The 25,052-nt window shown below is 47.7% G+C and overlaps 1 protein-coding gene across 5 annotated transcripts; it reads right to left on the minus strand.

Moving 5' to 3' along the window:
• Positions 1-919: 919 nt before the first annotated feature.
• Positions 920-24,753, minus strand: NAA60 (N(alpha)-acetyltransferase 60, NatF catalytic subunit). Of its 5 annotated transcripts, XM_030578946.1 has the most exons (8): positions 24,590-24,753; positions 12,448-12,467; positions 11,656-11,771; positions 10,664-10,793; positions 9,758-9,854; positions 7,710-7,944; positions 5,895-6,081; positions 920-5,220 (listed from the first exon to the last, which is right to left on the minus strand). In XM_030578946.1, exons 3-7 carry the CDS (start codon positions 11,763-11,765, stop codon positions 5,925-5,927), a joined length of 729 nt encoding a protein of 242 aa, XP_030434806.1. In that variant the 5' UTR covers positions 11,766-11,771; positions 12,448-12,467; positions 24,590-24,753; the 3' UTR covers positions 920-5,220; positions 5,895-5,924. The 5 variants fall into 5 exon arrangements, with proteins under 5 accessions (XP_030434806.1, XP_030434802.1, XP_030434807.1 ...); XM_030578942.1 differs by lacking the exon at positions 12,448-12,467 and having other exon boundaries at positions 24,590-24,752; XM_030578947.1 differs by lacking the exons at positions 12,448-12,467; positions 24,590-24,753 and adding an exon at positions 24,034-24,409.
• Between the last annotated feature and the right edge of the window lie 299 nt (positions 24,754-25,052).

Genomic DNA, 25,052 nt, shown 5'->3' on the forward strand with positions numbered 1-25,052 from the left:
CTGGTTAGTTCAGACAGACTGCTCTGGTGAGGCCTCACTGGAGGTCAGTGGCAGCTACAATGGGGCTGAAATAGAGGCAGAAGCCTCCTCCCATTATGCTTGTGCTGGTTAAGTAGTCAGCAAGGGAGGCTCCCCTAGGTCCTTTAAGGCTATTGGCTCTATGAGCTCTGACAGAAGGACCAGAGAAGATAGGAAGGTCTTGAGATAAAGTGACATCAAGTATTACATCAGCCAGCCCCCATGGAGCTGGAGAGAGTAGATGTTGGGGTTATGCTTGCCCAGGAAGGGGGTGGTATGACTTCCACATAAGATGCCATTTCTCCCCCCCTAAATCTACATGAGGGGGAGGTGCAAAAATAGCAGCAGCACCAAGGGATGTGCTTGGATCAGGAATGGTGAGATGCTTCTGTCAATAGAACCCCTTTAATGCAGGCAGCCAGGAAGAGTTAGGGTGGGGAGGAGGGGTGAGAAGAGGGTGAACTAAGAATCTTACTAACTCCCCAGGAGAGAGACCTGCTGATAAAATGGTGCAAGTGGACCTGATGCTGAGAGAAGAGCTGCTCTGTGGAGAGCCCTGACAGTGCCAAGAACACTACCACATGCCACTGTAAAGGGGAAGTAGCACAAGTTACTTCAACCAAAATTCATAGGTGTGCAGGACTGTGCTGAGCCTGCACAGGGCTCTCCCCAGCCACTTTCTGAAGGGAAACGATTGTTCCAGCAGTAGGGTCACAGAAGCCTCTCAGCCATGCTCCCTGCTAGGGCTGACTAGAGCAAACCTTGTCTGGAAGCATGGCCCAGCTGTCTCACCCATTGCTCCAAGAGCAGCAGCTGCTTTTTGCTTTTGTCACCTGTGTTTATAGAGCACACTAATGTCCTTGCCATTGGCAAGAGCAGCAGTTGAAAGCAAGCAGGAGAATCACAAAAGAAAAAATCATTTTAATTGAAGACATTTAGAGAGACAGGCTGACTGGGGCAGCAATATGCTCTTCAATAAATACAGGGGGCAGGAGGGTTGTGACAGGGTGATGTGTGGCTGACAAGCTTTTGCAATGAGGACAGTTCATAAAGGGGCATCACAGGTAGGAGAAGTAGCTTGGCTTCTCTGGACGTGCTTCATTGCTGGGGCACTGGGAGTTAGAATGGACAACAGCCACAGGTACAAAAACAGTTGGAAGAGTTCAAACCTAGGCCTACAGGAAAAAAGATTCTGTATTGCACAGCCATTTCAGAGAGATAGTAAAGTGCAAGGAAAACAAACCCACTGCACACTGAAGCATGTTCAGCAACTAACTCCTCAAGCACAAGTGTATACTTTTTAAAAAATGAGCTACATATGGGAAAAAAATACAAAACCAGTTACTGCAAATTAGGTTAAGCTGCTTTGAGAAACCACAGCCTCTCTGGAGGTGAGGAAATGGAATCTGCCAGGAGCCACTAGATCAAGGGTCATTTACATTGGTATATTCACTGTCCTAAATACTACAGTGTAGGATACATGATTGGGAGCTCAAACAGTGCATCTGGCTAAGTCTGCTTGGGCAGGGAGCTGGGCTTGAGTAGGTACCCCTGTAATTTCACAGCTAGGAGCCTCTATACAGCATTACCAGGAAGAGTTTCAAGCCTGGGCCAAAGCAAATTGTCAATGGCTGTGCTGCCTGGGAAAATCTCCCTGGCACAGAAGGGAGTGCTCAGGGGTTTTTCCACTGGAGACCCAACTCATTTACAGTGGGAAGAACCAACAGGCCCCATCTAAAAACACATTGAGAATAAAGCCATCTGTCACACAACTGAATGGCAAGGCCTCTCTACGAAGGGTCTATAATAGGAGTTCAAGCCAATCAGACCCAGTCTCTGAGTGCCTCTGTGGTAGCCCCACAACTGAAGGATTGTTGGTGATCTTACTGGCAGCTAGAGAACCTGTTCCTCTGTGGCACATGCTAATACAGTGGCTGCATCCCAAACAGACTGATCTCTCCCCCTTGTGGTTCCTGTGTGTATAAGAGCAGGCTAACTCAGCCATGTGGCCCTCCGCTTCATTAGTGCACACAAAGTACAAATGCAGTTCTAGGACACATGCATGGGTATAGGGAGAGTGAACAAGGAGGTTCTACAGGGTAACTTCCCCTCCCCAGGAAAAGCCCATCAGTCCTAGGTTGTCCACATTTCCTCCACATCCTGCCCACAGCAACTAGAAAGATTCCACTCAGGCCCAACCAGGAGCAGTACAAGGCTCGGCAATCAGGAGGAAGCTGCATGGCACCCACTCCTAACTGCTCAGACAGCAGGTTGCCAGTGAAGGGCAGATCCAGTCTATTTCAGAGGTCTCAAGTCTCCTCACCCTCTTAGCTCCCATACCACCAACAGCACAGGTCTAACAGGGGAAGCAGGATGGCATTTCTTGGCTAGAATGCAGATGGGCACTGAAGGGAGAGGAAACCTCAGGCTGCTGTAAATCAGCCAGAGTCTGGAGACCTGGGCTGGGCAGCTCAGAGGGAGGCTGCCCTTGCCATTAGCATAGGGATGTGCCCCACAAGGGCTGCAGCCTTTAACATCCCATGTGGCCCAGCACTTGAGTGCATAATGAATACTGGGTTAGAACTTTCCTAATAATCCAATGGAAACTTTTAGCAAATTTTATCAGCGTAGGGAACAGTTCTTTCTCTTCTTCGCCCCTCAAAAAATACAGAGCACACTGGTATCCATACCAGGCAGGTGGGCCAGGGAAACGAGAGAAAAAACAAGGTGATGGGAGAACAAGGCTGAGAAGTTCTGCTCTGAGGTGTCAGCCCAACCCATGGAAACAGGCTTGGCTCAGAGGAGCCCTTTCTAAAACCCACTTCTAAGCAGCCTAACTGTCACCTCCGGACCAGCTACCAGCTGGATCTAAGACATTTCAGTGTCAGGAGGGGAGGACTGTCATTTTGCCCAGCCTGCTGGGTGGGCTGCCTCTGGCTGCAGAGCAGGGAATGCACATACATTTGCAGAGATTCCATTCCTCCTGGGAAGGCAACTTCTTTGCAAGAGAAGGGCCCCCCAGCCAAAAGACTTGACATGCACAAAAACAAAGCAGAGCTGGTGGGAGAGGAGGCTGATTCTCAGTCTGAATGAGTGAAGATCACTGCATGGCTCTGTCTAGATCTCCCCTCCTCACTGGAATTTTCCCCACAAAACTGGCCCCAGCCCATGCTGGTCAGTCACTACCCTCTTTCTCAGGCAGGGGCTCTACCTGCCTCAATGCACTGAATTAGACACACAGCGATGGCTGCACAGCCCCACCACCAACCCATCCTCTAGTTCTCCCCCCCCTCCCAAAGGCGCTCTCCCTTCGAGTCATTCACTTCCTGGCCTTGGCTCCACCCCACATGGGACAGGGTTACAGAGTGCAAGCTGTATTTGCAGCACACATTCTGTATTAAAAACAGGCTTTAAGGGCTTCCTGAAGAGGGGGTTGCCAAGACTGTCCTTTATCTAGGATGCTAGCAGTTCCAGGCAGAGGCCTCTGATAAGATAGGACACTATTCCCACCCCACTTAGATAGCAGCTGACATGGTAATAGCAAGAGGATAGTTATCCTCTACAGTTAGACATTTACTTGTCTTTAGGTGACATCTGGAGAACTAATTCTTCCAGCAGATTTAAGTTACTTTAAGAGGCCAACTTTGCACTGTAAGACCCCATCAGTCCCTGTCTCTGTAGTAACCTCCTAGTTACCTACCACCCACAGGAGACAACACCCCAGCTTTAGTTCAAAACATCCTCTGCCAACTCCCAGTTTCAAAGTGGCCACATGAACAGTGGGAATGGGGGTGCAGAGCCAAGGGGGCACAGCCTCTGCCAGGGGAAGAAGGGGCTTGACAATTGCTGGAAGGAGGCCAGGCATTTACCCACAGTGTATGCTTTGCTCCTATTTCCTCAGTCCCAGCTGATCCCACTAGCAGAGCCGATGGGACAGCACTATTGCAATGTCCTGCTAGCACTCAGGTGCCCCTCCTGTGGCTATGAGGTCTTTTTGCACACTAATTCAGTATGGGGGGAGGTCTGGGGCCTTCGGCCTATTGGGGAGGTCAATGTCTGGCAAGCTCCACATAAGGAGACAAGTGTCCTGCACAAGTCTTGTGCAAACAAAGCAAGCGTTTCACTGCTGACAGTCACGATGCAGCCTCCACAGGGACTTCAATACCAAACTCCTGGCACGGACCGAGCAAGGCTGCCGGTCAGCGCACCCCCTCCACATCTCTCATGGCCTGCAGTCTCTATAAACACAAGTGGGGCAGCAGCTAATTTTCTTCAAAAGCAGCAATCTGTGAACAAGTCTCATTCCTAAACAGCCTGAGGGAGGTTAACTCAGGTTCCAACATTGACAGTGTAAGGGAATGGAGGTGGCTCACGCTTCCCTCTAGGGCTCCAACTACAGGAATAACTCTATACATCTCCCCCACTCCTATCCTGGTGAGCTCTAGCTCAGACTCAAGGCAGAAGGATCTACACAGTATATTATAAATATATTTCACTATGAAACAGCAATTTCAATCCCTGTGTTCTACTTTAGAGCATCATGAATCAGATGCTTCTTTTTAAGTCATGGGGTGATGACTATCTCTGGGCATCTCAGCAGCAGTTTCCTTCCTGTGAGTGGGCAGGAGTGTTAGCAGCAGCAACACAGACTCATCAGCAGGAGCATGGGAGCCCAAGAGAAATGTGCCCCATTTCCATCTGCCCTTGGACTGAGAGGACATGGCGGGCCCACTCCAGCCCTGGCCCTCTGATGTATTGTGGGCTCTAACATGGTTGGTCAGTGCATGTTGATTGCCTTATTGTGTATTCCTGTCATTAGCTATGCTATGGCAAAGCAGATGACTACATCCTTGTCCATCTCATGTACAACTATGTGCATCTATGTGAGTACTGGCCAAAAGCAAGGAGAGAGGGAGGGGAGGTGTAAAAACAGAGCTGTAATGGGAAGGGCCACTTGCCTACAGCACAGTGACACCCCTTATAAGACAGCAACGACTGTCAATCCACAACAGGATTCCTTGGGACTCTGGGCCAAGACGACGGCAAATCGAGGCTGCAGCAAGTCAAACATATGGTCTACCAAATCTCAGTCAATCCACAGCTGAGTGGTCAATTTTAAGAGGCTGGGTTCTTGATAGGAAGCCCGCATCACTGGAATCAGTGCAGAGCCAGATGATTCAGGAGATAAAGGGAAGAATTATCCTATTAAAGACAAGAGAACAGCTGTCTGAAAACCATGGAAAGGAAAGGAGAGACATTGTGCTTTACAGAACAAAATGGGAGCCCCTGTGCTGAAGAGCTTACAGTCTAAGACGCTGAGGCTTTGCACATTTGAACCAGTGGGAGGAGAATGGGGAGTTAGCTATTCTGATTTCCAGACCCTGCAGAACTGGGGGTGGGGGGGACACAGTCTCAAATGCTCAGGGCCTAGCTGAGCTGCCCTAAACGCTCAAGGAAAGGGGTCACCTGCAGCACGGGAGATTGCTTTTAACAACATTCACTGGGCCCAAATAAATTACATCAAGTTAATTCTCGGGGGGAGGGGATGGGGGAATCAAAGCCTTAAGTCAATAGGCATTCTGCCATCAACTGTAGCAGGAGCTAAGTCAATAACAAAAGAGGCAAGATTATTAAATAGTTGCCAGTGTACAGTCCTTCACAGAGGGATCCTGGGGTGCAGCGCTCTCAGAAGCTGGGCTCTAGCTGTTTCCAAGAGGCTGAATTGCACATTGAGGCACACAGTCTATGTTGCAGTGTCCCTTGCTTTAGGCATCTTGCCTCATGTGCCCCAGGCGCTACGGTGGATCTGTTATGCCACTGGCTTGTTGCAGTGCAGGGCTCCGGAGAGAAGGTAAACCCCATTCTCAGCTGCCTACCTCTCGCTTTGCTGCCACGCTCTGACTGGGTCACGTTGCCCGGCTGTATTCAATGCCACTCTTTGCAGAAATGCCAGACCATGGCAGCAGGCTGCGGAGGAGACTCTGAGCTTGGCGGTATATCCGGTGAGGAATCGAACATGGACTCAGGCTGGCGAGCGTTGAGCCAATATGCTGTAGGTAGTCAGTGAGCCTCAGTTAAGAACAACAGGGACATTTACAGTGAAATGTAAGAAACAATCTAAAACATACTGTATTGACAGCAGCTTGTAGGACAGTAGTAGGCAATGAGAGCTAGTCCAGGCAAAGCAGCACTGGCCAGCTAACTGCTCAGGTACAAATAAGCAGGTCTGTACCGCACAGTAAGAGTAAGACACCTTGGGAACATTCCTTACAATATGCCCAGGAAATGCTTTAGCTGAATAATCACTTTCATTCCACAGCACTCCAGCTGCTGGAGCCATGGCCCGTCTGGCAGCAGAGACATTTTCATTGCTCAGCTACAACTACATGTTACCATCAGGGCTTTGGAGCGGAGCCCGGAGCAGCTCTGGGGCAGTGGAGCTGCAGGTTTTTGCCTGGAGCTGGAGCGGAGTCAGAGCACAGCTCCAAAGCCCTGGTTACCATTAAGGAGTTAGGGAAAAGGGACTGATTTATGCTCCCCCCAGACTGACTGACCTGAAGCATATCCTATAATTTAGTTTGTCATCTGTGTTTTGTACCCACCCTGCCTCCCTGAGGAGTGTGTGAATCCCTAGAGCTGTTCAGAAGAGTGGAGTAAGATACCTTACTGAATAGCATGCTTCCAACTGCATTTGGAGCCTAACACACCATTAGCATTGGGAAGGTTCTATCTGCATGATCTACAATAGTTAGCAAGTTTCTGATATACCCAACAAAGGGCAAACCCTGCCTGTCTTCTCTGGACCGGAGGAGAACAGCTCACTAGCCCTTCATTTCTGAAGACCATGACTTCAAATCCCCAATCACATCAGTAGTGAAAACCATTTGGAAGGCACCTGGTGGAAGCACCATGCAATGGAGCAGTCTCTGCTCAAGTGGAACCAAGACCGGATCCGAAGATGATGCTGTAAGTTGGGATTAAGGCTTGGACACTAAGTGTTGCTAGCACAGCTGTGTCAGCGGGGAGCGTAGGGGGTGGGAAATCACAACCTCTAGTCAGCACAGCAATGCTGGCAAACCCCCCAGTGTAGACACCACTATGGTGACTGAAAGGTTCTTCTGTTGTATAGCTAGAACCAGCTCCCCAAACAACATTAGCTATGGCTGACAGAAACAGTGTTGGTTTGTGCTCCATCTCCACTAGGGGGTTCTGCTGGCACAGCTATGCCAGCAAAGCATATGCAGTATACAAGAGCCCTTAGATACATTGACAAAGCCATGTGGGGAGCCCAGGACTGGAATACCAGGGGAGGAGCTGCAGGTCTTGCCTCAGGTGCAGTCAGCAGAGCCGTGCTGAGTGAGTTTTGCACAGTGCCCATCCACACCTAGTCCTAGCTAAACAGTTGTATTACCATCAGTCGTCCAGCGTAGAAAAGCATCCCAACCTCACAAGAGACATGTACTGTTCTACTGAACAGATCCCATAGCACTCCTGAGGAAGTCAGGCATGAACATGTCAGAGACAAATCCAAATCTCCTCTGGAAAGCAAGGAATCCAGTTCAGTGAAGCCTACCCTTAAACTAGGATTAGTCAATTGCAAACAGACTTGGTTTGCAGGGTTTGTTTTAACCAGACACATGGTATTTGGGATATCTCGCTCTGCAGCTAATCAAATCCAGGGTAAAGGATATAAGATTGTCCAAGGAGGATGTCCACCATTGATGTATAGAACGTAGGTGAAGCCATCTTTGAGGACCCCTCTGATAGAGTAATAATAGGGCAGGTAGTGGTGCTGTCTAAAGTCTCTATTTTCATAGAAGTTAATTGCTGTGTTGTTGGTGGTGAGGACATGCAAGTAGATGGCTTTACAGTGGTCTTGAGCAGTTGTCGATATATGATCCTTCAAGCTTTCAAGTAAGAGGGAACCTATCAAAGGAAGGAAGAACAGCATTACACAGAGCAGCAGTGCTCTTACTGGGACAGGGTGGAGAGTGCAGCCAAGCCTCTGCACCAGCCATCAGTGCCTCTGAACGAAGCTCCTAGAATAAGTTCCCTGTAAGCTGCACGACCGTGCAGCAGGCTGCCAAGGGCCATGCAGGCAGGTGGGGAGAGGCGCCCCTTGCCTGGCCAGAGGAGCCCCTCCCCCGGCCCAGAGCTGCTGCAGCAAGAGAGGGCTGCGGGGTGTCCTCTCTCCCCACTGCAGCCCCAGGGCACCCTGTACCCCAAACCCCTCATCCCCAGCCCCACCCCTCACCCCCTGCACCTCAACCCTCAGCCCCACCCTCAAGCCCCCTGCCTGCCTGCCCTGGCCTCAGCTCCGTGCCACTCCAGGAAGGGCTGCAGCCCCTGGGAGAAGGGGGATGGAGGGCTCTGCATGCACTGCCCTTGCTGCCCCTCCGGGTACCTCCCCCGAAGCTCCCATTGGCCAGGGTTCCCCATTACCGGCCAATGGGAGCTGTGGGAGGCAGTGCCTGGAGGCAAGGCCAACGCACATGGAGCCCTCAGTCCCTCCACCGGAGGACCGCTTCCGAGGGCCACTTCTGAGGGGCTGGAGTTTGCCCACCCCTGTTTAGAACACGAAAGACAGGCCTTGAAGCCCAGTGACTGAGGATTCCTTGGTCCCAACAATGGAACCCCAAATTGGGGAACCAAGAAAGTAGTAAACTTTGGTTAGTAAAAGTTCCAACACTAAAACCCATACAAACAAGTAACTATAACACACAGAGTTCTTATTAAAACAAGACAAATACATTCCAACAACCATCATGGGCAGTAAGGAGGAACTGAGGGGGGCTGGGGCAGCTCCCCCCTTTATATCTGCATGCAGTAGCGAGTGAAAGCAGGGGAAGCTTGAGCTGTCCCAACAGATACCACTGAGGGAAAATTTTCCACCAGCTGTGCACACTCCCCAAGAGTAGAATACACATGTGCAAATCATTTGAAGCAAAGCTTTTTATCTGGCCTTCAAGCATACATTCTGCCACATTAAAGAGGGAAGACTTCTTACTCTAGGATTTCTCCAAGGCAGTGAAATTGTTGTGCTGTAGCTGGGGTTCACTCTGATCACTCCACTCGCTTGATGGATATATTCTGATCTACAGTATTATGCTACTTCTTGAACCCCTCTTGTTCCTCCCCTGCTTTTTAACAGCTGGAGAAGATGTCACACATTTGCAGCCTCCAAGGCCTGTAATTCTCCCCCACAGCACAACACAGGCACAGCATGAGCAACGGCAGTGCCCGTTCCCCCTTCTCCCCTCGCCATCAGTATCAGCATGCCTCCCCTCCAGGATGGGGTTAACAGCTTCGTGGGCTTTAGGAGTTCTGTCTCCACAGCCATTCAGTCCATAGCAGATCTGCTGGCACTGCTAGCAAGTTTGATAGTTTATGACAGTGTTTTCAGCATGGTCAGCTATCCACTGGGAATGGGACTGAGATCCATCTACTGTTTTCAAAGGCCACTGAACAGCCACCAGATGGTAAGGACTCTCAATCACACTGTAGATGCAACAGTGAGCTAGTGTAATGTAATCTATATCCTATTTCCAATTCCTTGAGACATGACAAGTTCAATACAAGCTTAGTGTGCAAGCTACTCTCTGAAGTGGGCAGAGTCAAGACAGTCTTAGTTCTATAAGCTTCACCCATATACCAAACATGAGTCACAAGCGATAAATAAACCACACAATGGATTGGTGCTCAGCAACAGACATAGAAAAGCTATTTAGAATGTTCTTACCTATTCCATGTTTTCTAAATTCTTTCACCACTCCTAGACTTAAAATGTAAGCAACTTGAGTATCGACTGGAAAACTGGAAGCTAGAATATCTCCATCCTGAGTAGAGACATGACAAAGCATTTAGTAGGATACATGTGTATAGCACAGTGTATAATGTCAAAACAAAGCACGCATCTGGTTCACAGAAGAGTTTTCTTATCCCAGGTGCCTTTATGGAGCTGTTGGAAATGGGGAGATAAACAGCCCCCTAAATGGAGGAAAAGAAAAGAATCTATTTGGGCTACGGGAGGAGTTTCTGCTATTTTCATATTTCTTGCCAGTTGGGGGATAGTAATCATTTAGTTCCTTTAATGTCTTCCACAGTTAACTGTTAACCAAACACTTGTTTCATGTTTAGTCGTTTACTGAAAGTGTTAAATGGCATTGTGGGGTTCCATGTTTGAGTGCCCAGATCAAATGTCAGCAGTTTACCAGCTAGAATGTGCTTTTTCTGCCAACTCTGCATAAGAATGGCTATACTGGGTCAGACCAATGGTCTATCTAGCCCAGTATCCGGTCTTCAGACAGTGGTGATCCATGCCCTGTCGTCCACTCCAGCTTCTGCAAACAGACTCTAGACTCTGAGTCAAGCTGGGATCCTCTTTCTTACACATCAATAGTAATACAGTGTTCTACAGGCCATGTTATGCCCTCAGCAACATCACAGCCTTCAAATGGGGTTTGCACAGGTGTAACCAACTGGAGCGTAGTAAAATGACCTGCTGGTGGTGCACAATAAAAGGTCTTGAAAAATTTGGTCTTTTGACAGCTCAAATGAGTAGCCAGGCAATGAGAGAAATGGGCCCCAGAGCAGGTAATCATTTGGGGGTATACACACATCTCATCTTAGACTATGGCTTGCCTACCTCTTTATGCACTTTTGTTCTGCTCTTTATCTCAGCTACTATCATTCCCACAATGGTGCCTCTGTAGGTGGCTCCAAGGGAAAAGAACTTCTTGTTGGAAGTGATGTCCTGATACCATGAGTCAGGGTACCTGGGGGGGGGAGGGGGAAGAGAGAGAAAAAAAAAAGCAATATCCATGAATGCTTAGGGAACACACAGCATTTCAAACTGAGCCACGAGCCTGCAGTCAGACCACCCTGTGGAATCTGGCAGGGTTACAACATAAGCTGGGCCAGAATAAGACTTCAGTGGGAGACCTGCAACCAACACTCAGATGCTGAAGGAAGTAGTGCTGGCAGTTTAGTAGGGGGCACTCTTCTACAGGAGTCAATAGATATCCAAGCTACGAAGCTTTGCTGATGGAGGGAATCTCTTCCGGATGGAGTTAAAACTAAGGACTCTGCATGTAATCATTAAAGCTCCCATGGCACTTTTTGTAAAGGTGTGAGTGTTAGCCCAGGTGTCTGGACCACATCACAGCTTGAGTAATTTCATTCTATGCTATCAGTAACCCGACTGACACAGATTCCATCATTTCTTGTGGAAACATGACTCCCAACTCCCTCCCTCCAAAAGTATTCCCTTAATGGGGGGGAAGACGTGGAAGGGGGAGAAGCAGCCCTCTGTAAGATTTCTCCCCTTTATTACAAAGCTCCTTATAAGATGCCCACAGTTCCCTTGGTGGGGGCTTTGGGATTGTTTGAAACAAGAGAGTTTATCTGTTTCTGCTGTTCATTCTCAAGATCCCCTGAATTCTGATGGACAATTGGCAGTGCTGTATAGATGACACAGGACTGGACAGGCAGTAGGTGATGGTCAGGACTGAAGTACATTGGAATGTGGGGCAGCTGTCACAGTACCTGCCTATGCTCTCAGCTCCACACTTTCACACTAATTGTTTATAGACTGTCTCTCTGCACGCCCCCTCCACCCTCCGCAGGAGTGTTACTTACTCTATTGGGAACCAGTCACCGCAGAGCTGTTTCACTACATCTATGTCATCGTGGCAGAGAAGACGCAGGTTTATGTCACTAACTGCAGTTGGGGGCACCTCCTCTGTCATTCACACCTGCAAAGGGAAAGGAAGAAAATTAGGAAGGATGCACCTGAAAGCTTCAGGTTTGAGACCTGTTAGTATCTGGAATACAGGCAACACTGGGGCTAGGGGGAGTCTTCGTTGCCAAGCAAGTCATTCTTAGGCCAATCTGAGTTCTGCATGGCACAGGGAAATACAAATCATGATTTAAAAAAAAAAAATGGAATTTTTTTCATTTAAATTACAAGTTTTTCTTTTAAAAATAATCTGTTTAAAATTAAATCTGACGTTAGTACAAAATATGTTAAATAAAAAAAATAAATATGCTGAATCCATGAGCCTCCACCCAAAAAGCTTTGGGTTAAAGGCTGCTTTTCTATATAAAGCCAGAATTATGGGGAAAACATTCAAATTTGAAGGTCATGCTTTATAACTATGGCACAATAAGTCATGTACTATATTAGGAGCTTGAGCCTGTGGGAGATTCAGGCCCATACTACTGGATGCAAGAGACGTGCAAAGTCATCACAGGCACTGAGACCCGGCCTCTAACTCCAGGAGACATCATCTTTGTATCTCATCAGGATCATCCGCTGAGCCCACCTGGGTGATCACACATTCCTATGTTACAGTTTCTCTGTACGTGAGCTGTAATTGGCTCAGTTCTCAAATATTAGTATTTATGATTCCACTCATCATGGATACTTACTCTAGTTATGGTGTACCCTCCTAAATGGCAAAAAAAATGTATTAAATCCAGTGTAAAGGCATTATTTAATTGTAAATAAACAGGTTTTAACAATTCTGAACCAATAAGAAGCACTTTTCTTTAGAAAATAAAGGAAGTACGAATGGAAATATTGATTTGAATCATCAGTTTTAATCAAAAAGTTTCCACTTAGTAATTTAAATTAGGATTTAAGTAATTGATGTAAATCAATCCACCCTGCAGGGAATATTTAAATACAAACCTTGTCACCACCATCTCTTCCCACCCCAGAATTAGTGTAATTATAGCAAAACTATAAATGAAAGTTCTCTCTGACAATATTGTCAAATGTATTTAAGTACTAGAGAATAAAGCAATAGATGGCAGAGCAAACACGTACATCGGTATGCACGAAGGAAGCACAGAGCCAAGTTACACTTGCTAGTCAGAACAAGCGTTCTCTACAAGATGCCAAGTGGCAGGTGGCCTAGAGCAGTGGCTTTCAAACTGCGGGTTGTGACCCAGTACTTGGTCATGGAATGTAAGGCACTGGGTAGCGGCAGCTCTGGTCAGCACCACTGACCAGGCCGTTAGAAGTCCCGTCGGCGGTGCTGCCAGACTAAGGCAGGCTAATCCCTACCTGTTCTGACACCACGCTGTGCCCCAGAAGTAGTCAGCAGCAGGTCTGGCTCCCAGGGGGGGAGGAGGCCATGGGGCTCCACGCACTGTCCTCACCCCAAACACCAGCTGCACACAGGACTCCAAGCTGGGGGATAGAGGAGGGTGCCTGCAGGCAAGATCAGTGTGGAGTCGCTTGTGCACCTCTGCCTAAGAGCCAGACCTGCTGCTGGCCGCTTCCGGGGCACAGCGCGTTCGCGGTGCCAGGACAGGCAGAAAGCCTGCCTTAACACCCCCACTGCATCATTGACCGGGAGCCACCCAAGGTAACTCCATGCCCCAACCCCATGCCCCAATCCCCTCCCCCAGCCCTGAGCCCCCCCCCAAACCACTCATTCCCAGCCCCATTCCAGAGCCTGCACTGCCAGCCCAGAGCCCTGACCCCCTCCTGCACCTCAACCGGCTACCCCAGCCCAGATCCCCCTCCCATACCCCTGAACCCCTCATTCCTGGTCCCACCCTGCAGCCCTCACCCCTGCACCCCAACACTTTGCCCCAGCCTCGAGCCCCTCCCATACCCCAAACCCCTCATCCCCAGCTCCCCTGGCCATGGGTATCAATTTTCTTCAACTGGGTTGCCAGAAAAAAAACCTGAAAACCACTGGTCTACAGTAGTAAACATGTTATGCGGAGCCAGAGCGACAAGAACTGAATGAACAGCAACTGTTTAATCTGAATCCCCACAAGCCATCTTTAGTTATCAGTTCCTCTATTGGTCCCTCCCCTCTCCAGGATCCTACAGCTTCAGAGTTTTTTCCTATTACAGCAGCTCTTCGATGATCTGTGGAGCTCTCGGTCACAATCATGAAGCATTTCTTAGTACTTCAAGCAATGCCTTCTACTAGATGTAATTCAATTCAGGACTCTCAAGATTTCCAAATGCTTGTTTGATGAATACTCAAAACCAGACGGCTCCCTCTTTTTGTCTGGTGCTTCTCTGGGTCAAATTCAAGTGATCAAATATCAGAACAGCAAAACTGCAAGGGAAAGCAGTGAAGGACATAATGGGGGCTGCAGGCAACCTGTAAAAATCCTAGGGTATATCTACACTTGCAGAGTTTTAACACTAAGTTTCACAGGTGAATATACCATGTTGGTTTGTGTACTCCCTTAATTCCTCAGACATCAGAGTGTTTACATTAGCAGCACTTCCAATCCGGAGGAGAACAGCGGTCTAGGGCAGCTATCCCACAGTGCAGCTCTCTCCAGTTTGAGGATGGGTCTTGTGTGAAGGGGGCGGAGGCGATGGGAGGGGGCATCCTGGGTCCCTGCACAGCCTCCTCTCCCCAAACACTGATCAACTCCAGTAGCTCAGCATTGCTCCAAGCAGGAAATCATTTGCTCCGGGGAGCAGGCCTTGTCACCTGGCCATAAAAAGTGAGAATTTGCCAAGAAAACAGGAAGGGGATTTTCAAAGTTCCCAAGGCTTTACAGGGGGAGAGATGGATGTCTGTTTACCTGCTGAGTTTCACTTCACAAAGTCATTAACAAGTGTAGATGCTCCCATGGTTTTTGCGCCAAAAAAAAAAAAGACTTTTTCTGCTTTAAATGGCAAGTATAGACATGCCCCTAGAGACAAACAGATGCACAAAAGAAAGGGAAGTACTCAAGCAGCCACACCCATCACATTGCTGTAAATTTATTTTCATCTGATCTCTCTAATTCTGTCCTAGTGACTCAAATTGCCCTGAGGAAGGCATAGAGCTGGAAGGGAGTGGTGGTGTCCACCAGAGAATCTCTGTCAAGACATGGTTTATAGCAGGGGTCTCAAACACACGGCCCGCCAAACAGCCCACGCCCGCCCGCCCCCAGCCTACCTCCAGGCCAGGGGTGGGCAAACTACATCCATGAGATTGCCCCCCTAGAGCCCCGCGCCGCTCCCTGAAGCGGCTGGCGTCACGTCCCTGTGACCGGGGAAGAAGCAGAGGGCTCCATCAGTGTGTTGCCCTGGCTTCCAGACACCACCCCCCCTGCAGCTCCCATTGGCTGGGAACGGGGCACCACGGCCAATGGAAGCTTCGGGGGAGGTACCTGGAGGTGCAGAAGCAGCTTGCAGAGCCCTGCGTCCTCCCTCCCCAAGGGGCCACAGGGACATGGTTCCAGCTACTTTCTGGAGTGGAGCGGGAGCGGGGCCGGGGCCAGCCGCCTGCCCTGGCCCCACTGTGCACTGCTGCCACGATGGAGCCCAAAGACCTCCTGCACCCCACCCCTTAATTCCCTGCTCTGAGCCCCCTGTTGCATCCCACACCCCATCTGCACCCTGAGCCCCCTGCCTGTACCCCAACCCGCTACTGCACCTCAACTCCCTGTCCTGAACCCCCACTACACCCCTCATGCACACTCTGGGGGCAGGGAGGGGGCGGAGACTTCAGGAAAGGGGTTGGAATGGGGGCAGGGAAGGGGTGGGGCCTCATGGAAGGGGTGGAGTGGGGGCAAAGCCAGGGACAGCGAGGGGTGTGTGTGTCAGTCATGTGGCCCTCGTGGTCATTTGAGTTTGAGACCACTGGTCTATAGCTACAGCGTAAGATAGTCTGAGAAACCCTGTCCTATGGACTTGGATGTTTCATGAGTGGGGCACTCAGAACTAGGGTGCTCACAGATTCAGAATGAGCAATGAGACAGGATGCAGACACTCAAGCCTCTGACTGCAGTCACTCCACCCATCCATCAGATGTCACCCCATTAACTTGTCTGAGCCCAGTGATAGTGTAAAGACCAAAGACCCCAACTGCAAGACAGAAGCCCTTTTCCTTTTGTCTCGTGGCTTTGATTGATTACAGGTACATTACCACAGGTAATGATATAGAGAAAAAGGTTATCTTTAGAAAGCGTAGTTAAGTATAGGATTAGAATAAGGTACCCCAGAGACAAAGCACCTGGAATCTATATTTTGTTTTGCTGGAAATAGAATGACCACCATTAACCTCCTTGTACTGGGCTGGTCCACAGCACATGGAGTTTAGTAACAAGGAGACAGACAACAAAACCAACTAATACTAAGAATCAGGAAAATTACTGACCCATCTGTAACACTGTGGGAAATCCGGGAGGATCATGCTCTCATGTCACAAATTTTAATGCCATAGGGGACCACTGGATAATCTAGTTTGACCTACCACCGGGGTTCTCAAACTTGGTTTGTGGCTTGTTCAGGGTAAACCCCTGGCAGGCCGCGAGATGCTTTGCTTACCTAAGTGTTTGCAGGGATGGCCGCTCGCAGCTCCCAATGGCCACAGTTTGCCATTTCTGGCCAATGGGAGCTGTGGGAAGCGGTGCGGTAGACGCTCAGGTAAATAAAGAATCTTGCGGCCCGCCAGGGGCTTACACTGAACAAGCCATGAACCAAGTTTGGGAACGCCTGACTTAACATTATCCTGATACTATCCCACTGCGGGAATCCCCAAAGCAGAAGACTATGTCTGTGCTTCCCCAGCTGGGCCAGCAAGAGCATACACATGATCCCACCATCTGGTATGTTTCTCTAAATGAAGAGGTGCTTGTCTCACAGCCCTATGCACAGAATGGGTACAGCCAGAGCAGAAACACAAAGTGACCCGAACGTGACTCAGCTACAAATTGGAGGGCTCATCTCTTTGGCAAACAGGAGAGTACATGGTCCAGAGTCCATTCATCCTTGATGCATTTGCTAAGAGGGGGCTAATTCAAGTGTGGTTTTTGTAATGTAGATATCTGTTCAGTCAGAAGTGGAGAGAGGCCAAAAATCATTTCACACAGGCCACTGAGCAATCTTGCTCAGTTATACTGTCGCAGGAGGTGTGGTTACCAACTCTGACAATTTTACTGTGAATTTCAAAATATTTGGTATTTTTCTTAAAGACTCAGCTCCCAGGTTCATATAACCAAAAATCTCCACATCTTTCAAAAAAGCTTCTAGCCCTCAAATTTAGAGAAAAGCCAGGAACATGAATAGAGTACAACCTAAATGCTCAGAAATCAGAAGGCCAAAGGGAAAAAAAAAATCCATCTTTTTTTTTTAAACCAAAGATATTAAACTCAGTTTTCTAATTTTTGGAGGGCTAACTCGTGATTTTTGAATGTTTGGGGTTGGTGATACCGAAAAGAACAGTGTGTGAAAGCAAGTGCATAATCCCCTACTGCTGAAGAGGGGGCTCTGCCCAATACACAGATGCTCCAGTAAACCTCTGATCCTAGTACTCTGAGATGGAAGAGATTCAATTCCAGTCCATGCTGTGATTGTGCAGGGTGTGCGATTTAAAACACTGTCATGATTACAAAATCACTTCAGTTACATAAAGCTCTCTACGGCAGTCAAATAAAGAGAAGCAAGCAACTGCAGCAATGATTTGGGTTTGAGCTGCTCTGACAGCACATTCAGTGCTGACCAATCCTCCAGGGAGCTGGGAACAACATGTTCCTTGAGGTCCTTAGGAACAATTTTGGAGAAAACATTTTTAATAGTTGTGACTGTAGCAAAGTATGCATTCAATTCAACTCCCTGCTGAAGATCCACTGAAGCTATCCAAAAAGAACAGCTACAATCGCAATGCAGAATATTTCTATGCAAGACCAGAAGATTCCCAGGATACCTGGTCCTTGGAAAACAGTGAAAACCCTGAGAAAGGGATACAGTTACCGATACTAATGAGAACCTTCAGCCACGACCCTGGCATTCTTCCACTGCACTTTTGCAGTCCACAGGCATGTTTCTGAAACAGTACTTGGAACAGATGACCATACATCATTCTTCCAATAATATGGGTCTGCTGTGGCCTAGCAGACTGAACACCACGCTGGGATCTAGGAGATCAGCCACTGGCTCGTTGTGTGACCCTGAACAAGCCACAACACCTCTCTGAACCTCAGATACCCCAAAATACAATAGAGATAAATGTATTTTCCTATCCTTTAAAACACGTTGAGATCCAAGGATGGGAAGCACTATACCAAACTACTGAGTATTATTATCAGTGTTTTCTGCAGTTCTCACTTTTAAGAATAAAACTTTGCTAACCCTTCCCCCACCCAGAAAAGCTTACAACAGTCCTGGGGCAGTGTTTCCCAAATGGTGGCTCCATCAGTAGGTCACAGGAAGGGTGTGGGTTGCCTGTCACTGCCCCTCCCATCACACCCTGTGCATACCCCAGAAGTGCCCTCCTCTTCCTCCCCCCGCCCCGGCAGGGGCAAGAGGGGCAGTTTGACCTGGGCCCTCACACAGAGCAGCATTGTGACATGGTTCAGTTCCATACTTCAAGAGGGCAGGTGAAATTAAAACCACCACATTTAAACAGATGAGAAACTACTTTTATGCAGCCTATAATTAACATATCTCAGGATATTAAAGGAAGTAATTTAGTAAGTTTCAAAAGAGGATTGGTCACATATGAGCAGGAACAGCATAGCAATGATACCAGCTAGACTAACAACTACAAGACCCATCAAATCCTCAGACTTCAGCAGATTACCAGCTGGAACAGCATTGTATTCACAGTTAGACACTTTGAAGGGTTTTACATCTACCTCCCATATTGCTATGATGACAGAAAGGACAATTGATTAGAAGGATCATTGGTCCTTTCTAGTCTGGCAGATCCTGTGCATTCTGAGAGAGGACAACCTAACATGTCTCTGAGCCAAGATACCAAAGGTAAATGAGATTAAGCTAAAGCAAGCATGGACATACTCATCCAGTTACATTATATCACAGCATTCAGCAGCAGTCTCCAGCAGAAATACTGTACGGTATTTGTATTTTATTACTACATCTTTTGGTTTGTGCTCTGTTTGTGTAATTGTTCTCTGTGTATCTTGCCTCCTGGGAACTCCTGAAGCCAAGTTTAGTCTGGTCTGTATGTAACCCTCAAGCTCCTTCTACAGCAGCTGGGAAGGGTTTCACTGTTCTCCAAGGACATGTAACTGGAGAGAAAAACAACTGTTTCCACTGGTGATTGGTTTGGAAATTCATAGGAAAGTATACTCAAGAAGAGCTACTGCCAACAAGGGAGAGAAACAAATGGATCAAGTTACCAGGAGAGGTAACTAAAGAAAAGCATGCCAGTAGGATTTTGTTTTCTTCCAGATTAAATTAAAAAAAAATAATAAGAACCAATCCCTGTGGAACCCTAATACACCTGCTCAATGATGATTCCCCATTTACAATTGCATTTTGAGACCTATTAGTTAGCCAGCTCTTAATCCATTTAATGTGTGTCATGTTATTTTATATTGTTCTAGGGTTTTTTTGGTTTTGTTTTTTAATTAAAATGTCATGTAGTACCAAGTCAAACACCTTACAGAAGTCCACCTATATTATGTCAATATTATTACCTTTATCAACCAAATTTGTAATCTCATTGAAAAAGACAAGTTAGTTTGATAGGATCTGTTTTTCATAACTGCATGTTACTTGGCAGTACATCACCCTTCTTTAATTCTTTATTAATAGAGTTCTATATCAGCCCCTCCATTATCTTGCCCAGGATCAGTATCAGATTAACAGGCCAATAATTGTCTGGTCATCCCATTTACTGGCACATTAGCTTTCTTCTAGTGTTTGGACCTTCCCCAGTGTGCCAAGGCTTATTGGGGGGGGCGGGGGGGGGAGGAAGAGAGGAGGGAAAAGAGGAACCACCATCATTAACAGTCCAACAAGCTCCTAAACCAGTTTGGATGCAAGTTATCCAGACCTGACAATTTTAAAATGTCTAACTTTAGTAGCTGTTTAATATCTTCCTGAGATACCAGTGGAATGGCATGAGTACTGTGATGTCATTAGACATTTCCCCCCTTCCCAAATACAGAACAGAGATTTATTGAACATTTCTTCCTTTTCTCATTCTTAATAATTCTACCATTTCCATCTAGTAACAGACCAGTACCATTGTTAGGATTGTTTTCTTCCTAAATTTTTTGTCCTTAACTGTGCCAGCCACAGATTTCTCCTTATGTCCCTTTGCTTCCCTTATCAATTTTCTATAATTCCTGGCTTCTGATTTATATTCATTACTCTCAACTTCCCTTTTCACCAACATTTGTTGTTGCATGTCTGGATCATGCAGTTATGCATCTGAAAAAGACAATTAATTGTTTTCCTTCCCCTTATACCTTTGGGCAATGGCACTGATCTAAATTTTAGTGGAAGGGGCTTAATATTCCGCTAAGCCTACAGATGTCAGAAGGAGGATACATGTTATGGTGCCATTGAATTTTAAACAGTGCTGAAAAGCTGTGAAAAAATACAGGAAGGGAAAGATCATGTGTATCTAAACTAATTTTATGTCTCCCCCTTCAGTGATATAAAAAGTTTAGAAAAATAACTCTGGTTTTAGGAAGCAGATTTTTGTCCCATCAATGTGCATTAGTTATAAGGGAACCCACCAAATAATTTTTTATTTATTTATATTTTAAATTCAACTGTCAATTGAAATCAGCTTAAATTCAACAGGAATCAATTGCAGCTGGAGGGGATTTCCTGAAGACAAGGTGATGGTGGCAATTTGCATCAGCAGCAGCGGAGAGGAAGGGAGCAGAGCAGCAAGCGGGGGTCAGGAGATGGAGGAGAAGCATACAAGCCAACAAAGAAGCAGGAGCACAGGGATCCTACATAAGTACAACTCTCTGATCTGAACTATGCTGCTGTACCAAATACCCTAACTATAGCAATGGAAGGGGTTTTTCCCCTCACTGAAGTAAATCCACCTCACCAAGAAGTCCTCCATTGACTCAGCTGCATCTACAGTGGAGAGTTAGGTCAAACTAACTATAGCACACAGGGTGTGAAATTTTTCACACCCCCGACCAATGTTGCTAAGTTTTAGGTGTAGACCAGGCCTAACATTGGAAAAGTGGAACAGAAGTAACAGTGGAAGGAAATGAGGGTGGATAAAAGGGTAAAGAACAACTAGATTTCTTCAGATTAGTGGATCCTATAATTTAGGGAATGTTATCCTGATTTTCCCATGATCCAGCCATTCTGTTCTTATGGACAGCTGAATCAGTCAGTGCTACAAGTCATTCTTTAGTTGTGGAGGGTGCCAGACTTGAGAATTACTGTGGATCTTCATTACTGGGCATGGCTGCTCTGGATGGGGAACATAACTGTTTAGTTGTTACCACTCAAAAAAGATCTTGGAGTCACTGTAGATAGTTCTCTGAAAAATACCCACTCAATGTGCAGTGAATGTCAAAAAAGCGAACAGAACCTTAGGAACCATTAGCAAAAGTATAGACAATAAGACAGTAAATATCATAATGCCACTATATAAATCCACGGTATGCTCACACCTTGAATACTGCATGCCATTCTGGTTGCCCCCATCTCAAAAGAGATTATTAGAAATAGAAAAGATACAGAAAAGAACAACAAAAATGATTACTGGTATGGAGATAAAAAGACTGGGACTGTTCAGCCTGGAAAAGACAACACTAAAGGAGGATATGATAGAGATCTATACAATCAAGAATGGTGTAGGGCAGGGTCGGCCACCTACAGCAGCAAGCCGATTTTGAATGGCATGCTGCCGCAGTCCCGGTCCCCAGCCCCACTCAGCCCCCCCCCGCCCACCACTCTCCCCTGCGGGGGCAGGAGGCAAAAGCTTGGTCCTGTGGCAGCCAAGCTTCCCCCCTCCTCCGATTCTTCCCCCAGGGTGGTGCTTTCCTGCCACTCCCGCTCTCCTTCCCTACGCCAATCAGCTGATGACCCTAGCGAAGGGGAGGGGGAAGAGCGGCAGCGTGCATGCAACTTGTAGAGGAGGCAGAGAAGAGGTAGGGACGGGGCTTTGGGGAAGGGGGTGGAACAGGGCATATCCCTTCCAGCCCTCTGCCATGAGCCGCTCAGGGTAGAGGGCTGGGAGCACTTCTACAAGCTGAGCACCCAAGCCCTCTGCCCTGACACCCCCCCTACACACACACACACACACACAGTCCACAGTTTGCCCTCCCCTGTTCTATAGGCAGAAGATCCTGGAATGCACAGGTACATGCATTCCAAGCCTTGGAAAACGCTGTGCATTGACCTTAAATCATGCCAATGGACTGCATTCCAATGAAGGACAAGGCTCCCTGAAGTAATTTTCCAGTTCATTTTCTACTGCACTCTCCTCATTGGTATAATCTTCATCTAAAAGCTTCACTAAAGCACTCTTCTCAGTTTCACACATTTTTTTCAGTACTGGCTCTATCGGCTCATCCAGTTCAGTCATGGCACTTGGAGGTTCTTCTATTTCTAACATCAATGTAAGTTGCAGAAGCTCTGATTTAGTAGCCATCTGGACAACTAGCGACAGAAACTGCATGTGTTTATGATGTGGATCTAACAAGGAGGCAATAAGTGCAGGTTTGGTAGTTATGGCAGGATCACTGGGTTTCATGCAATGCTCCATTGAGTGACAAACAGCAGCCTTGAAATCAGTGACTTTTCCATTTTCGACAGGAGTGTCGCTTCTGAGGGGAGTTTGGATAAGATTGACTGTTCAGCAGACATGGCAGTTGTAGCGCATTTTAAAGAGGAAAGTAGCAATAAGATATCCTCTACTAATTACCAGTGCTCATCTTGCAGCTGAAGTGTTCAGGTATCAGATTGGTAAAATAATTTCATAAGAAAACAATCTGTTTTAAACATTTACTGAATACATTAAGACTGATGCTTATAGGTTAACTATTTAATATTTTACATTCCTAGTCCTAACTTGTTGCAGCATTGCTGTGAACCATTAAAAACATGCAGCAATGTACCCCAGATGGCTGCATTTCAGTAGAGGGTGAAAATTCTTGCATATATGTACCGATATATACAGAACAAAAAGCACCTGTGTATTTGCCATATTAAAATACAATCATACTAAAAAACAGAACAAATGCAGGGGAGGGATCTACTCCAGCCACAAATCCCAGGCTCAGCAATGTCTGAAAAATTGTAAAATGCTAGGAGATCTTTCAGACTGAAAGACAATAGACAAAATAAAATTGCTCCATCTCAATATGGGGGGAGGGGGGGTGAGCCCTTCAGAATGAGAATATACCTTAAAACTTGTAGGTGCTGCCTGCCTAATCTAATTTTAAAAGCAAGCTCGCCCTTCACAATATTATAGGTAAAATAAAGTTGCACCTTATAGCAGCTACCAAAGTACAGCCTGGCAGTCTAGAGCAGCAAACAGCATTTCCAACCACGAATCAACGTTTAAAAGTGACTATGCAGGAAACAGTAGGAAATGCTTAATTTAAAATCAGTTCCAGCCTCTATGCCTGGATAGTTAGCCATGAGACAAGGTATAATTTCCTTTAAATTTGATTTATAGATCTTTTCTGTTTCTCGCACTAAAGTTTATATTAGACAATGAGGATTTAAGTTGTCACACTCATACCAGAGAGGTTTCAGTGGTAGCCGTGTTGGTTTGTGTCAGCAAAATAAATAAATAAATAAATAAAACGGAGGAGGAGTCCTGGTGGCACCTTACAGACTAACAAATTTATTTGGGCATAAGCTTTCATTTCATACCAGATAGCTAATCGACTATGAAACCAAACCAAAGTAAGTAAAAAAAACAAACAAACCCCACATCCACTATTACAAACATTAAGTTAACATACCCTTCTAGGGCAGGGAAGTATTATTACTACCAAGTTTACAAATGAGGCAAGGCACGAAGAAATTAGCTTGATTTTCTAAGGAACTGGCCCCCTGCAGTCAATGGGAGCTGCATGTGTTCAGCACCTCTGAAAATTGGGCCATAAGTGACTTGAACAGGGCTACACAGAGACTCAGTGACCAAGTTGGGATTACAACTCAGGCATTTTCTGTATCAAACCACTAAAGACCTGACCCACATTCATCAGCCCAAGTCTTTCCATTAACTCTAGATTCCAAGATACTTGTATCACAGCAATAAATGTCCCAGACTAGGCTAGTTAATGCTGCCAGAAAATGCTTACAAATTACAGCAATAAGATCCATGAAATGGTGACACCAGAGGAGGAATGGATTCCAGGAAGTGTGTGATCCTTGAATTCTCCGCATCAGATCACGGATCTGATACAATCTAGACGAACAGAGCTGCCTGACGGGACTCTGCAGGGAATCAAGAAATCCCAGTGCCGGCACTGAAGACATGGGACTGTTTCACGATTCGGAAGCCGCTTCCTTTACCTCTTCCCACAGCACAAGAGGAACATTTGGAACCAAAACTAAGGGCGTGTCCACACGGCGTCGCTCTCCCCGACCAGGCGCAAGGCACTAAGAGACGCGAGCTCGGTCCGCGAAAGCTCCGTGTGCGGACACACCACTAAGCGCTTGGAAGCGGCGCCACGAGACCCCGGCGCTCCGGGCCGCTCCTTGCCCCGCAGGCTCACGGGCTCTCCGGGCGGGGCGGGGCGGTTCCGCGGGGACACGGACTCGCGGCGGGCCAGGGGCTCCGGACCTCAGGCTCGCTGAGGCAGAGCCGAGCCTGGCGGTCCCAGCGGCCGGGACTCCGGCGCCGCTGTCACTCACCTCGGGCGGGGCGGCGGCTGCCTCGGCCTGCGGCGGGAACACGGCGGCGACGTCACTCAGCACATTCCGAGCCGGCGGAGGCTACAGGGCCGCCCCTGCGGAACCAGCAGGAGCCACGGCCACAGGCCCAGACGCCTCCTCCCGGCGACCCCCCAGCAAGCCACCGCCCCATAGGCTCACCGGCCCCACGTGACAGCTGGACCGCCATCTCGGCCGGAACTCCGTCTGCGCATGCGCGCCAGCTGATTCCCAGGCCCGCCGGGTCGGGGTCAGGCCCGTGGTGCGAGAGCCCCGCCGGTCAGAGGCGGCTGCAGGCCTGTGGCCGCCCCGCTCCAGCGCTAGCTTCGAGGCTCTGCCCCTATCGCTGCGGCTGGTCCAGCGCGGGAGTTGGCCCTGGGCAGGAGCGCCGCGCTCCCTGCAGTGCGCCCGGCCCCAAGCGGCTGTAGCTCAGCCTGGCCGAGGG

This window comes from Gopherus evgoodei, chromosome 10 (genome assembly GCF_007399415.2).
Source record: "Gopherus evgoodei ecotype Sinaloan lineage chromosome 10, rGopEvg1_v1.p, whole genome shotgun sequence".
NCBI lineage: Eukaryota > Metazoa > Chordata > Testudines > Testudinidae > Gopherus > Gopherus evgoodei.